We start from the raw sequence: 15959 nt of genomic DNA, 5'->3' as shown, positions 1-15959 counted from the left end.
AAAGATTTTAGTGCGTGTAAATGAAGTTATCTATCTATCTATCTATCTATCTTGGCTCATTTCAGTTTTATTAGCGGGGTCTAATAATCCGTATGGAATACACTGACAAAGAAACAGCGCAGCCGAGAAATTGCGGCCTCAGGGCGATTGTTTTGAAGGCGCCAAACTTCTCATGCGTCGTGCCTAATGAAAATGTTTACGGAGTAACTTGTCATTAATTGGGGGAAGAACTTTCCTTTCGAATATATTTGTGTTTCATCTTGTGTTCCATCTCATCTTGTTATCTCTTCCCAATCTCATCTCATCTCATCTATCTATCTATCTATCTATCTATCAGTTATCATCTCATCTCATCTATCTATCTATCTATCAGTTATCTCATCTCGTCATCTCTTCCCAATCTCTTCCCTCCAAGAGAAATAATTATAAACAAGGACAGATGAAAACCAGTCCATATGGTTATCTCTAGCCTTTTTTTTCAGTCTAACGTCTAATTAATTTTTTTTGTTTCAGCTTTGTTGTTATGCTTTGACAAAGGACAATGCGATTCAAGTAAGTTTCAAACCCCAACTGTTTCGGTTCAATATGCAAATTCATTGTAAATCTATTCAGTTCATAATATAGTTGTTGTAGATTCCGATATCAACGGTTCTTCAACTCAAAGTGTTCAGTGATAGTAATTACTAGAGGAAAGATATCGACTACAAACTTACCAACTACTCCCCGATCGATGATCTTCACAAATTTCACGTACTAATCACGAGTCCAAAGTTAGAGAAAACTCAAGACTAAATTTCAAGTACGTACAATGCGACGTCACACAATACTAAATAAGACCTTCATCAATTGACAAATTTCAAGACTTAGGCTATTTCATTTAAAAAGGGAAATCGCCTGCACATACACTTTTCCACCTACGTTGAGATTTGAGAAATCACTTCTAGAATTGTGCGTGCTGGGCATACAATGCACAGGTTGTCGACGTTTTGATCTGTTCACTTACACGTACAAGAGGTAATTGAGGCCGCGTCTACTTTACTTGACAGTCATAAAAAATTTTAACATTGGGAATGCTACCCAAACAGAGTCGTTTCGACTGATGGAAATGTGTCAAGATTTATCTTTTTTGTCTTTTATTTTGCGCGTGTGTAAACTGTCAGGTTTGAAACATCTAAAAATGATGCTGCCAAAGTTCGTAAAGTACAGTGAAGTATGTTTAAGAAAATGGAGCACATCCGTTTTCAGAAAATGGACCTTATAGGGTACTAACCCTGAATTAAACAAGCAGTTAGCTAAAATGCTGCCCTCCAAAGTTTTCTTAAAAGTAAATGAAACAATCAATAGTTGTAATCAGGACTTAAAATGAAGTATGAAATTGAAGCTGAAAATAGTAGAAAAGTGCTTTCCTACTTTGCTCTTCACCAGGGTTGCAAACTACATAATACACGAGCAATGAGCTTGCGCGGGATTTCTGCTGTTATTGTGCCTGTGCATTCCCATTTTTGGCTTTCTATTTGCTCGCCCAATATGTAATGCCTGATTTGTGCTCGAAATGCAGCTTGTTGTGTGGGCTGAATGTAGTTTCTGGTATTGAGACATGGACGGATGGGACGAAGTTTTGGTCACGACTTCAAATTCAAATTTTATCCGCCTGATAAATCATCAGATTTCCTTAGGTATGAGGATCCGCCGAGAGAATTGCGCTCTAGCTCTAGTTAAAACCGGCCACAAGTCAGTAAAGGTTGGAGTTAATTAGATTCGAATGTATCAGTGAAAATTGGCAAGTATCTTCCTGTCGGAAAAGTTAGGAACTTGCTACTCCGTTTTGGACTCCTAGTGGCTCCTTCCTTACGGTATATCATCCAATAGGTTCACTCAATTTGGGTGAGAACTGAACTCAAAATTTTAACTTACCCTTTGTTTTCCCCATAGTTTGTCCCAATGGCATAACAAACATCACAACTTCCAGTGGTAAGCTTGTATATCCCGAGTCAGGCACTTATGGTAAGAATGAGACCAAATGTTGGAGCATTACGGTTCCCGACACTTATGCCGGAATTTTCTATCGTTTTTCCAAGTAAGTTTTCTATGTCTACGCTATTCATTAATATGCGAACTCTGAGGCTCAGACTTCATTCCATGCTGCCGTCAATCATTATCCTAACGGACATCTATAAGCAGAGACAAACAAAATCGCGAAGTTATTCCATAACAACTCGGAAATTACCTTTGAACGCTCGGCAATATGGTACTAGTTCCCGAAAGGATCTAAACATGATTGCCGGTGGCATTTAGCGAATTCTTTAAACGATGCATCTCCAGTCTCGTAGCTTGCATACTCTTGCAGGGAAGGGTCAACGAAAGAAAAATTGAAACGAGTTCCCAGCTACGTCATTGTTTTTTATTTGTTGTTGGCAAGCCTAGGTTTTCTTCCTTCTGATCAGGAAAAGAGAACTAGAATAAAAAAAGAATATTTGGTGGATCAAACTGCATCTGATTAGACTGTAACGCTTCAAGCACCTGGTGCAATTGGCTTTCGTATTTCATTTTGATGTTGTGATAATGACTGACAATAGTGCGGCTAATCGTCATCATAATATAGTTATAAACATTTTTATCACACCGGAGATCCTTGCAATGTACTTGGCTCTCATTGGTGCAATTTATCCACGAATAGCACCCTTTTTTACTCACAATCGCATTTTTCCCCAGCCGCTGACAAAGCTTCACTAAAACACAACAAGCAATCAATCCCTCTCTTATATTTGTATCGCTTCTTTTTGCCAAATGAAAAAATGTAATTTAACGTAAAGGGCATCAAATTAGTTCACTATATTATGCCCTTCTCCATCTTCTTATCTTTCTCGTAATAATTTTTTAGATTCTAATTTGTTGAAATAAAGGAAATAAAAAATACAAATACGAATACAAAATACAAACCAATCAGATTTCAAGGATTCTTTGACGTAACTCATCAATTTGCTGGAAAAGGACAACGTTGGCAACTTTTTACAAACCAGCTCAGTACTGGATCATTGAAATGTTTCTGCGGACTAAAAATTCCTGTGTTTGAGTGACTGAATTTTGCGTTTTCAAATTGCACCAAAAAACAAGTTAAAACTTATAAAAATTGCACTTTACTCTGTTCAGTTACCATTCTTAACCAATCCATCCTTTGACGGGAATTTTTTAGGCCCAACACGGTCAGAAAACGGATAAAGACATTATAAATAAGTTCGAAGTGATTGAAAAATATATCTATCTTCATTTTAAACAACAAACATATGAAATACATATATATGAATTGCGGTTATGAAACGTATATGTGCACGATCCTTCGCAGTAAAGCACTATTTAAGCAATAGTGAAAATAAGACCTGAAAAAAATTCAGGCCTGTACGGGATTCGAACCACTGACCTCTGCGATACTAGTGCAGCGCTCTACCAATTGAGCTAACAAGCCAACTGGGAGCAGGCCATCAAATTAATTCGACATAAACCCGTAGATGATAAATCAAACAACAAACATATGAAATACATATATATGAACTGCGGTTATGAAACGTATATGTGCACGATCCTTCGCAGTAAAGCACTATTTAAGCAATAGTGAAAATCAGACCTGAAAAAAATTCAGGCCTGTAGATTTATCATCTACGGGTTTATGTCGAATTAATTTGATGGCCTGCTCCCAGTTGGCTTGTTAGCTCAATTGGTAGAGCGCTGCACTAGTATCGCAGAGGTCAGTGGTTCGAATCCCGTACAGGCCTGAATTTTTTTCAGGTCTGATTTTCACTATTGCTTAAATAGTGCTTTACTGCGAAGGATCGTGCACATATACGTATCTTCATTTTGTCTCTAAGGGTGGAAAGAACTGAAAGGTAACTATATCGGTTTGTCATATTTTATCCCAGGTTTGACGTAGAAATGTGCTCTGGTTGTAAGTGCGACTATCTTCAAACTGGAAATTCCTACAGCTACTTACACCATCGGACTAAAGAGTGTGGATGATTTAGCTACAACTATTTACAAGGATATATCTACAACGTCGACTGGAGTGGTGGACTTTCCGACGTTGTTAGTGGATCGACGCTCTATCTTCGTTTTGTGTCGGATGATACTGCACAATACACAGGATTTAGCTTAACCTTCATAGCTTTGTCCCAGTCTGGTGGGTAATAAATTTACAAAGAGGGTCTCAATAGGTTGATGGTATATAATGCCCGCCTTCAAGTAAAAAATCTAGCAAATCCGATGCTTTTGACACTCAACCTACCTCCAGCGGTTGAGTCTGTTGAGTTTGACTGAGCAGTGGCAGGGCATAAGCCCGACAGCCAGTCAGGCGAAACAGTGCGTTGTTGAAATAAGGTAAGAAGCCCCTTCCAACTAACGGGCAGACAACAATTTGAGGCTGAAGAGAGCAAATCTACTCTTCCCACCCCTGAGCTTTGGGTACACACAACCGCTGGTGACCCACCTTGGAGCCTGTTGGTTTTTGCAACCCCTCCTAAGCCTGCTGGTTTGGACTCTTCACCACCCTCCAACCACAGGGTGCTCACCCGATAGCTTACCTGTGGCAGGGCATGATCAATCTTGCAACATACCGTGCAGTGTGCAGGGATGTTTTTGCCCCTCATAGCAGACATAAATCCTAGATAACCTTTATTGACTTCGTGAACTAATTTTTCCATTTTTTAGTGGGTGATATAAACTATCTGAATGTAACCGAAGATGAAATCATTGAGTTTGGCACACCAAAAGTTGACTTTGAGAACTACCCATCAAATTACGCAGAACAGTGGGTTTTAATCGTCCCTGAGGGTCGGAAGGTCCAGATAGACTTCGACGTATTTGAAATGGAAGACAGTGAGGATTGCAAAAATGACTATGTTGAGTTCCGTGAAGCATCCATCGTGGTTGGTAATCCTAAAAGAATAATTGGCAATTTGGGCACAATCCTGACTAGTCGCCTGTGTGGAAGCACAAAGCCGAACTCGATATTGAGCCAAGGGAACATGGTTTGGGTTCAGTTCAGGAGTGACAGAAACTCGACTACTGTGTACAAGGGATTCAAAGCTTCGTTTAAAGCAGGTGTGTTGTAACAACGAGTTTTGCTATTTTATTACTTTTTTTCGTGACATCTTTCTCCTTTGGAAAGTACAATTCATTTGACTCTTGGTGAATAATCATCTGAGTGATTCACCACTGCCCAAGACAGCAGCACGACAATGTTTTAGGTTTTTTGTTTGTTTTGTTGTTGCTTGTTTTTTTAAGACCACTAACTTTTTTCCCCTTTCTACCTAACTAGGCATGAAAATGAATGATTGGTAAATTGTCCTAAAATCTATCTTTTTCATAATTTTAGGACAGGGAAGATTGTCTGTCAGCCGTCCAATGATACTTCTGTTTCTCTCAGCTCTGATCATGCGCTTATCAAAGAACAACTTGTTCTAGTCCCGTCAAGTGTATCCGGGAAATGTCTTTTGTTCACCGAAGTTTTGAATCCTACACATCTAGCTAAACTCTGATTATGGACTGAAAATTGACGGACTTTGTAAAGTATTTCCTTGTGAAGATTTGTCTCGCAAATCTTTCTTAGCACATTTTTATTTCTCAGCGGATCGAATTTCTGTGTGTTGTTGTTTGATTTTTTCCATGTAGCAAAGTTTTTCAGATCAGTTTTCCTGGATCGATTTTTTTTGTGTCCACGAAAATATGACAATAAACCCGGTTTGAAAGCTCTTAGACCAGAAAAAGCTTTAACAGCATTATAAGCAACTTTAAAATAATTTTATATCTACAAGTTATTTGTCAAGCGTGAGGTCAATATGGCTGGACATTGGCACAGTTCATCTTTGGCAGGAGACGAAGTCAAGATCTATATAAAGGGACAAAAAAGAACAAGGCTAGCATCCCGGCAGCCATCTTGACCCTACAAGCTTGGTTAATCTAGGATTTATCATATAGCAAACATGCATAAATTTAGTGCAAGAAAAAAAGAGAATCGAAAGTAAGACATTAAGCCGGTTTGAACGCGCTTAGACCAGGAAAAGCTTGAACAACATTATAAGCATCTTTGAAATAATACTCAAGAAAGGCTTGTTTATTTTCAAGCACTGGGAAACTCATATCACCTTGTTTATCAACTCTTATATTTTCAGGTTTTTATAGCATAATAAACGGCTCACGAAACTCGTTCATGTTTTCTTTGTTCTGATTGGTACCTGTCGCTTTTTACGACTCCACTGTCGACATTTCCCTAAAATTACGAACTTTGTAAATCCTCCAAGCAATTTTTTCTTGCGCGGGATTTAAGTGGGAAATCCTGAGCAAGGAAGATCAGCCGATCATGCCAGGTCGGGTAGCCAATTAGAAGAAATGTTTCGCTTCTTCTTTCCCACTGGCGCTTCTTGATAGCGCGCTTGTCCTCCCGGGCCCCCTGCACCTAAAAAGAAAATTGTAATTGAACGATATTTTAGTTGTCCAGTGCGCGCCATTCTCTTGTAAGCAATAAGGTACTATTTAGGTTGAAAGAAAGTCTCGATATTTTCAACCCGCTTGGTCCGTACGTCATGACCTCGGACAAAGTATCCTCCGTCCGTCCCTCTCGCTGAGTCAGTAAGTACATCTTATTCTCTGTGTAATATGTATCACATTTTGTGGGTGCAAACAAGATTGAGTTTAAATTTCTCTTCGGATCAGATCAACGGAAACAAATTCTCGTAGTCAGGATAATCAAATGATTTTTCTGTCTGGATTGATGGAAGTTAGGTTTGTAGGTATTTCATCCACAATATTTTTTAGTTCAACTCCAGCAGTCATATCGACGGTAATATTTGATTAAAGTTACTACCCAGGAACTGATAAGTTGTCGAATAATGTTTGGAAACTTCTCTTGATTTTTCTCCACCATATCACTGCCTAAAAAAATACAAAATATTAGGAACCAGTAATGATTTATCTTGGAGGGGGGAGGGGTGGAGGGTACCCCCTCTTCTATGTCTAGTTTCTGTGTTCGAAACTATTTGTATGTAATTCCCTCAAGATTTTTTACTGCATATGGAGTACTGCTGCATGTGACAGAACTCCTCGAATAAGCACCGGTATCGGAGCGCTTATTCAGAGGGAGGCGGGGGAAATCAATTTAAAATAAAATTTTTTACCTTAGAGGGATAATTTGTACGTCTGAATTATGCCATGAAAAATTAATGGGAGAGCGCGCTTAAGTGCAAAATGTCAATTGACTTAGCTCGTCCATCGATTGAAGAAAAAACAAAGCAGACTGTAATGCTATTAGAGTACATGCGTGCTTACTTGAAAGGATTTATACGTGACGTTACGCGTTGTCACAATACTGTAAATTAAAGGTAAAAGTGTGAGAGAAGAAACTGAGTGGGGGATGTATGTATGGCGGCAAATACCCAACCTGCACAAATAAAAAGTCCCCTCCTCCCGCACGCCCCTACTCACCTGGGAAGCCTGCTCATTTCATTGAATGTTGAAAACGCTTACATTTTAAAAATAAACTAAAAAAGGTAGCCAGAGCAACTCTGGGATTTATCTTTCCCTTTGATGCGAACTAGCCAAGTCTAAAACTACAAGTCGTCTCGAGATTGCACGTATACACAGATTTTCCAAAAGGCTTTCGAGTGATTTATTGCTGAACACCTATTCAGTCTCCTCTACATTAATTCCGAAAACATTGGGCCCTGTTTATAATAATTTTTTTCTGGTTCAAAGAGCTCAGAAAATGATATATGAGGAGTAAAAAAATCCTTGCCAAACCGATGGTTTTGCCGCAAACCATGCCTGGTCTGACGATCACGCTATTGACTTTGAAAACGCTTTTGTCATTGATAAAGTCGTCTTAGAACACGAAAGACACTGTAAGTATGGGATACCATGGTATCCATCGAAGGGATATACTCACATAAAAGAAAAACCGACAGCTCTTCAGGCTAGCACTCCTAAAAAAAAAAAAAGGAAAATTACAAACAGACACTCCGTTCTTTTCAAACTTGATAGTACCTTGTGAAAAATGGTGTGATAAGGTCAATCTTGAATCATTCAAGTATAAATTTACATTCTAAAAAAAATTAGTTATTTCTATGCATTTGAGCTGGGAAAGGAAAGGAAGGAAACTCTTCGCGCTATTTCAAGAGGTTACGACAGATTATAAAAGTCAGAATATATAAGAAACAAATTACATCAATAATCAAAAGTAAAATGTGCACAGTGACCAAAGTAGCATAGCTTTCGAGTTGGCTACTGTCACGTATAATTAACTAGTGTATCTTAACATTTACACAAGACTTACTTTACTTTAATTCTATATTTACACTAACCAACGTATAAATACACGCTGTTGTAATCGTTACGGTGGCCAATTTACCACTTCAACTTTATCAGCCTTTATGTATTTATACACAATTAATATTATAAACAAAGAGAATAGAGAAGTGAGTAAATAAATAAGTAAATAAATAAATAAAAATTTAATGAAGTTAAAAGAAGGAGAATTAATTTTTTTAATCAAAAGAACAAAGACAAAGAACAAAGAAACTAAAGTAAGCTGAAGCAATGCATTCTAAGAAGCAGATTGCGAAGTTAGCAGATATAGCTTGAATTGTTTGGAGAAGCGATAATAACATAATTTTTTTAGATGCAGTGGAATCAGTCTCCCATATTTTCGATGCAATGAAAGTAAAAGTTCATCATATCTGATTTATCATGACGGGTTTATTACGAATCATCTGAATGGCCTGCTCCCAGTTGGCTTGTTAGCTCAATTGGTAGAGCGCTGCACTAGTATCGCAGAGGTCAGTGGTTCGAATCCCGTACAGGCCTGATTTTTTTCAGGTCTGATTTTCGCTATTGCATATATAGCGCTCTCTACTGCGAGGATCGTGCATCATACGTATCTATAACCGCAGTTCAAAATATATGAACGTCATATATTCATCATATCTGATTTATCCTCACGGGTTTATTACGAATCAACTTAACGGCCTGCTCCCAGTTGGCTTGTTAGCTCAATTGGTAGAGCGCTACACTAGTATCACAGAGGTCAATGGTTCGAATCCCGTACAGGCCTGATTTTTTTCAGGTCTAATTTTCGCTATTGCATAAATAGCGCCCTCTTCTGCGAGGATCGTGCATCATACGTATCTATAACCGCAGTTCAAAATATATGAACTTCAAATATTTATCATATCTGAAAGTAAAAGTAGAAGCTCCATAATTATTATGTATTAGAGGCCCACGAAAGTTATGGTTAGAAACAAATCTAGTGTAATGGCTATGGAAGTTAGAAGCCAGAGGTAGATCTCCAGAAAAAATTGCTTGGATGCCTGTGGGACTCTTAATAATTTTATGAGCAAAGAGTGCTACTTTTAGTTTGAAAATATTATCAATTGTTAGGATATCCAATAAATTATAATAAGGCGTAGCATTCTCTCTACTGTGTGGAAACTTAAAGCAGTAGTAAATTTCGAAGTTCTACTTGGTACTCAGTTGATGAAATTACAACACGTTGCTCTTTGATGCGACCAAAAGCAAAGCTGAGAAGCAGAGGAGAGACTGTGGGCTGGAAACGAACAATGTTCCTTGTCCTGTAAAAATCAAAACATTCAAAAATAATTATCAGAGTGTAATTCTTTAACCAATCTCAAGGTACAATATCCTCTACTTTTGAAGTATCTGGCCAACATGTCATTAGAGAGTTTTAGACCACGTTCGGTGTGTTAACTACAAACTGAAACTGCGGTTAGCGGATTTAGGTTTGAAGTTAGAAATTTCGAGATTTTCAGCCTTTCAAACCGACCTTAGCTTTCAACTGAAATAAAGCAACATGTCAAGGCAAGTCAAGCGATGAAAATAAAAATTGAATCCTTCACGAATTTTGCCTGGATCACTTCCCATTTCAGAAAAGCTGGAAGAATCTAGAAATAGCCGAGTTCGTGACGAAAAATTCTCTCGCCTTGACAATTTCTGCGCTTTCTATCCATTCCTCACGAAAACGTGATATATACAAGCCACAAACGTGATGTTCAAGAAATGCCAGTTGCCTGAAATAGCTGAATGAGGATTCCTCTCGGCATAAACCCAAAATGGGAGTCAGGGGGGTAAAGTAAATCAGTCTCTTAGCTTGATCATTGCGTAAGTTCTCCTTTTGAGCCGCAAGAGAGTGAGAAGGTTAGCATAGAGCCCTCTTGCAGGCTACAAAACTATAAAACTACAAAAAAGAATAGCAAATACAGAGGCGTACCGTCGCCACGAGGGGTTTTTAATACTTCACCTTCGTTAAAGGTTGCTTTGAATCCCTTGTACACTGCAGTAGAGTTGCTGTTACTCTTGAACTGAACCCAGACTATATTCCCTTGACTCTGTATCGAGCTCTGCTTTGTACTTCCACACAGGCGATTGGTCAATATAGGACCGTACTGGCCAGATATTGATTTTGGATCACCAAGCACAACGTATGCTTCACGGAACTCAACGTAGTCATTTTTGCAGTCCTTGCTGTCCTCCAGATTAAAGCAGACAAAGTCTATCTGGACCTGCCTTCCCTCAGGAACAATTAAAAACCATTGTTCTTTGTAATTTGAAGGGTAGTCATCGACGCCGCCCTTTGGTGTGCCAAAAGAAATGGTTTCGTCTTCGGTTGCATTAAGATAGTTTGTCTCCCTCTGCAGGGTGAAAGATATTTTTTTAATGTTTGAAAGTCAGACAAAATGAAGAAACGCTTGTTTTCATCCTAATTTGAAACAGTAATGCGAATGTAAAAAAATTTATTGCTACATGACAGATTTCTGACCGAGGAGGTAAGCGCAAAGTATCCGATATTTTCAAATTTGCTGCAAATCTTTAAGGGAGTAAATCTTGATTTGTTTCGTTTGTTTTTTCTTGTCACTTTAGCTATACTCCCAATCAGAAACTTTTTTCGGTGTTTCAATGGACTAATAATTAAAAAACAACAACAACAACAAGAAAACAGAAGACGATGGGAATTTCTTTATGCAATCTTCGTGGACGTTAGGTCAGCCTCACGACTTCGTGTGCTAGTTCCAGTTCTCTTCGCTTGTGTTTAGAAAGCGGACTATGATTATGGGCTACAAGATAATTTTCCCAAAACTCTTACTCATTCCCCCTCTATTTTTTTGGTATTATTTTGGGTGACTCTGGATGCATGTAGTAGAAAACCAATATTCATTTGCTTTGCGTTTTTTTTTTTTCACACCAATTCTTCATAGTTTCTGGTGCCGATACTTCCTTTGTATGTTCTTGTTTTGTCGCATATTTTCTTTCGTTATGCTTTCCGTGGCTTAATTGTACCGTTTTTGATTAGTTAGCTTGTGTTTTTGTTTTGGTAACTTTACTACTTACCAACGCTAGAACCACCAATAAAGGTGAGATTGAATCCGCTGTAATGTTCAGTGTCATCCGACACGAAACGAATGTAGGCTGTCGATCCCGAAACAGCAAAGGCAATTCCACCACTCCAATCGACGAACCAGAGGTACTCGTATAAATAGTTGTAACTGTATCGTCCACATGATTTGAACTGCAAGTGTAAACTATTGTAGGTGTTACCACTCTGGAAATGGTCACATTTACAATTCTCGCATTTTTCAATGTCGAACCTGATAGAAAAAAAAATATACAAACAGTTATAATCAGCTTTCTGTCGACATCGGTAAATAGGGGACCATTCATTATTTATCGTTTGGGGGAGAAAAGGTGGAGGGGAGAAAAGGTGTGGGGGGGGGGGGTGTGGTGAGTGGGAAGGAAGGATTCAAGAGGGATCACGTGGTTTTTAGGGGAAACGGAAGTTAGATCAGTCGTCGCCAACAGATTATAAGAGGAGACTGCAACAAATTGACTGCTAATTTTTTAGCTGGTCAACGACGATAAACTTACTTGTAAAAACGAAAACCAATGTCTGCATAAGTGTCAGGAACTTCAATTTTCCAGCACTTGGTCTCATTCACGCCATAATTACCTGACGTGGGATACATGAGGCTACCACTAGACGCTGTGATGTTTATTATACCATCGGGACAAACTGTTTAGGAAAGAAAATGTGGAAAAAAATACTTATTCCCGATATCAAATATTGCCATCTGCTTTGCAGCCTGTAACTTGAGTCGATAAACGTAATTTATTCCAGCCGATTTTAGATAACTCTCTGCATCTTTCAGTAAAGGAAAATAATTTTTTTTATCCATCCCCTGAGATTTACACGCTGAAAAGACGTGAAATGAATATTTATTCACGAGCTGGTCGAAGAGTCAATTAAATGACTCACATCGCACTTTTCAAGTGTGAGGAAAACGATTCGTCCAATCAGGAGCCGCGGAAGATAGACAGCCAAATTTAGCCAAAAACGAAAAAAAGAAAACTCCTGAACGACACACAAGCTATGAATAAAAGCAATAAAAAAAAAGATTCAAATATAAATATCGAGAGACAATGGGGCATTCATAGCAAGATGGTCATTATTTTATTTTATTTATTTTATTTTATCAGATTCGCCGACAGGCAGGGACACCACAAAGGCTTGCGCCAATTACTGCGGGCCCAGTAAACCCACACATCCCACCCCAGGGGAGGACATCCATGACAGTAATCTCGTGCGTGGGAAATTAACGTCTCCTGCCCCTAACCCTGCAGGAGACGGGACGTCCATTTATTCGTCCCTATCCGAGAAGACTAGAATATCTAACCATTTCTTGATGTTATAGAAAGGTAGCATATTCTCCTCATTTATTTTAAGACCTTGAGTGTTGGTCCGGCCGGGTCTCGAACCCTCGACCTCCCTTACAACAGTCCAGCGCTCTATCCATTAGCTGTATTAAATATGTATGCGAGAAGTTTATCGCGGAACACATGTACAGTTCGATAACTAACTTTTCTTGCATGTGTGAAAAGCGTTTGGCTTTATCGAATGTAATCTGATATAAAGAGAATCCCCTTAAACATCAGAATTTCACATCGTTTCATTTCAGACTCAAACCCTCAGCTTGATTATTAAAATTGGTTTGTGCACGGAACTTACTTGAATCACATGTTCCTTCCTTGAGGAGAAGCGTCAGAACTGCAACAGGACAAAACGAAAGTGATACTACGCGTTAACAAATTAGAAGTATATTTTTCCCTTCGCGTTTATAGCTATCGAGCGTTGACAAGTGTTAAGTGATTGTTGGGATTGCATCCGTCAACTGAGCGGGAGAATGAAAACTAACGGAGAAGTCGACAGCTGACACAAATCAGTGAAAACCTAAACTACTTTATATCACATTAATATTATAATATATTTATGTTTGAAGACAGGGAGGGCGAAAATGGACAGACTACCAGAAAACCAGGCTAACATTATCATTTAGAGGGAGACATCCTAGTAGAAAATGATTTTTCAAATTGTGGCGTTAAAATGCACTAGTTAGCCAGCAAAAAATTGTGAACCAAGTTTTGACGATGATATAAAAACTTTAAAACCGAGACACAAACAAAAATTCTCGTCAGTGCAGTTAATTATTTACATCCTGTAGAAAGTAGCAAGCTGCAGAAGAATTAACTGATTTATCGCAAAAATATGACAAAAAACTGAAAACAAGAAACTTTTTAGATAAAAATGCGTCGATTGAAGACATTGTTGCTTTAATGCAAATAAACAAGCTACTCTCGCTCGCTTTACCACTTGCGCCAGCTTTCTCAGCTCACAAAGTTTCTGGAAAATAATTGTCTTTAATGCGTTACCGTTGTCCTAGTATACTACATGTTCAGCCCTTTGTTACTTTTTAATTAGATAGCACTTGTGTCACGCCAACTAATTTGCGCCTGTTGTTGCTATTGCTATAGATGCTGCATGCTCTGATCCAAGCTATCGTCAGAGGATTGCTTATAAATTATCCTACAATGCGTTTTGACCCTCGTAAACTCGCATCAATCCGGTAATAAATCAAGTTGAAATGTCAGGAAGTTATATTGCGCAAGAAAACACTAACGGTAACAGATATTTCGTGTTAAAATTTGTTCCCGGCAGCTACATATGACAGGTAGGGATGAATTTGGCGTCCTGATAATTATGCGAATCACATTGTATTCATCTCAAGATTTATCCGGGAAATCGGCTTAATTCTCATCGCTCGCTATCTGAATTCGGTAACGGCGTCACAGGAAGAAATAATGGTTTATCGCAATCGCAGCCCCCTTGCTTCTGGCTTAATCGTGTTAGTTTTGCGAAAATTTAAAGTACTGACCTGTAAACCATAGAACACGAACCAATTCGGTCTGCCTTCTTTTAGCCCCAAACACCATGACTTGTTTGCGAAGTTGAGTTGAACTGAATTGTCAGCGAAAAAGGCTGTTCCTTCTTTCCTTACTTTGCTGTCGACTCGAAGCAATATATAAGTGGCGAACACTGAACTATCCGAGCATTAAAGGCGTTCTCTGTAACCAAACGACCAGAAAAAACATCTGATCTATTTTGGAAGCTACAGTGGTTTTGGCAGGTCTAAACAATTACTCACGAATCAAAAACAATTATTTTCATTTACACGTTATCTATGCATGTTACGCATAACAGCAATGCAAGATGAATTAGACTTTTTCTGGTTTATATTCGCGTCTCAGCCTTCCAATTGTTTTGACAGGTCTTAATACTTACCATAGTTAGTATGCACTTACTCACGAATTAAAAAAATCCTTTTCATTCGAATGTTATGTCTGCATGATGTTAAGCGCAACATTAGTGTAAGATGAATTTTTTTTTTGGTTAATAGAGGTTTTGCATGGCAGCCATATTGCATGGCAGGAACAACGAAAATATTTTGCATAAGAAAGAAGATTTTTTCCTATTGGAAAAATAATCTATTGTTTCTGCCATGCAACATGGCTGCTGTGCAAAACCTTTATAGTCGCATCTTAACCATCCAATTGTGAACATAATTTGTTTTACATGTAACGACTGTTTCTAAAATAATCAAGTTTGAGGTTACAATTTGTTGTATAGATTTTCCCCAGTCCATCTTGTGTAGCATATGACTTTTCGTTGCCAGGAAAATTGTGGTCTCAGAAAAAATTTGTCTGGCGCCATCTCTGCAGTTCTCTCTCGAACAAAAGGCAAGATTTTATTCTTCATTATGCAAACAGTCTCTTAGATAAAGATAACAATAGCGAAAATAGTACATTCCCTGTGGGATCACGGCTTTGTTTTAGAAAAGTAGGGTTGCACGGAAAGCTTTCCTGAACTCGTGTTCAAACTGCTAAGAGAGTGTCTTTATTTCGCGACAAAGAAAGACCCTTGTTAGCCCATACTAATCGAAAACACAAGTTCTTAGTCCTTTAAGTAATCTATTGTTTCCGCTATTGTCTTCCCTTATGAAAGAGCTGCATACGTGATAGAAATGATGTTGTATGCAAATCTTTGAAGTACTTATTAATGTTGTAAAGCCTTACTAGAAAAATGTAAACAACTATGAATTCATAACTGCGTTTCGAATTGACGATGTTTAGTTTTTTAAGTGCGCGAGAAAAAGCCTTCTTGGCCTCGCTATTGGTCTAATAATCCTTATGTTTTTACACCTGCCGACTAGGCCAGGAACGGTGATTCACATTAGTATGAAAGAAAAATGTTTAAGCTCACCATCTAGCAAAGAAGTATCTGAGTCGTGGCAAAATCTTGTTTTTGATTTCATTCCTTCGAACCCTTTTTTTTTAAAACAAAGAGATGCGTTGAAATGACTTGTAGTATCAAACCTTTTGGTTCTTAGTATCTCAGTAGCGACTATTAAGCAAATTAACATCAGCATGTGGCAAGCACTCCCTCCGCCATTTAGGGCCCAAGCCAGACTTGAGAGCAGTTACCGCCTTAAAATGTTTCAAAAACAAAATACGTACATTAGATTTAGTTACACTAATTGATAATGGATGCAAGTGCTGTCATCTTTGTAATTCAT

The 15959-nt window shown here is 38.4% G+C and overlaps 1 protein-coding gene and 1 pseudogene across 5 annotated transcripts in view; one reads left to right on the top strand and one right to left on the bottom strand.

Annotated features, from left to right (window-relative positions):
• Positions 1–6195, top strand: part of LOC148723270 (cubilin-like) — a 168360-nt pseudogene extending 162165 nt beyond the window's left edge. Inside the window, exons 14-18 of the transcript XR_015991758.1 lie at positions 514–552; positions 1933–2077; positions 3915–4171; positions 4699–5091; positions 5366–6195. The product of XR_015991758.1 is annotated as a cubilin-like (transcript). The remainder of the gene's footprint in view (positions 1–513; positions 553–1932; positions 2078–3914; positions 4172–4698; positions 5092–5365) is intronic.
• On the bottom strand, positions 5974–14805 carry LOC148723269 (tolloid-like protein 2). Of its 4 annotated transcripts, none has more exons than XR_015991759.1 (7): positions 14262–14338; positions 13058–13096; positions 11920–12064; positions 11386–11642; positions 10298–10688; positions 6854–9611; positions 5974–6445 (listed from the first exon to the last, which is right to left on the bottom strand). XR_015991759.1 is itself a non-coding variant. In XM_088733379.1 (7 exons), exons 3-6 carry the CDS (start codon positions 11984–11986, stop codon positions 9523–9525), a joined length of 804 nt encoding a protein of 267 aa, XP_088589505.1. In that variant the 5' UTR covers positions 11987–12064; positions 13058–13096; positions 14262–14338; the 3' UTR covers positions 5974–7967; positions 9503–9522. The 4 variants fall into 4 exon arrangements, 2 of the variants coding, with proteins under 2 accessions (XP_088589505.1, XP_088589506.1); XR_015991760.1 differs by having other exon boundaries at positions 7931–9611; XM_088733379.1 differs by having other exon boundaries at positions 5974–7967; positions 9503–9611.
• Positions 14806–15959: the final 1154 nt, after the last annotated feature.

This window comes from Stylophora pistillata, chromosome 9, assembly GCF_964205215.1.
Source record: "Stylophora pistillata chromosome 9, jaStyPist1.2, whole genome shotgun sequence".
Lineage (NCBI taxonomy): Eukaryota > Metazoa > Cnidaria > Anthozoa > Scleractinia > Pocilloporidae > Stylophora > Stylophora pistillata.
The sequence above is the reverse complement of the archived record's forward strand: the minus strand, read 5'-3'. Positions and strand labels throughout refer to the sequence as shown.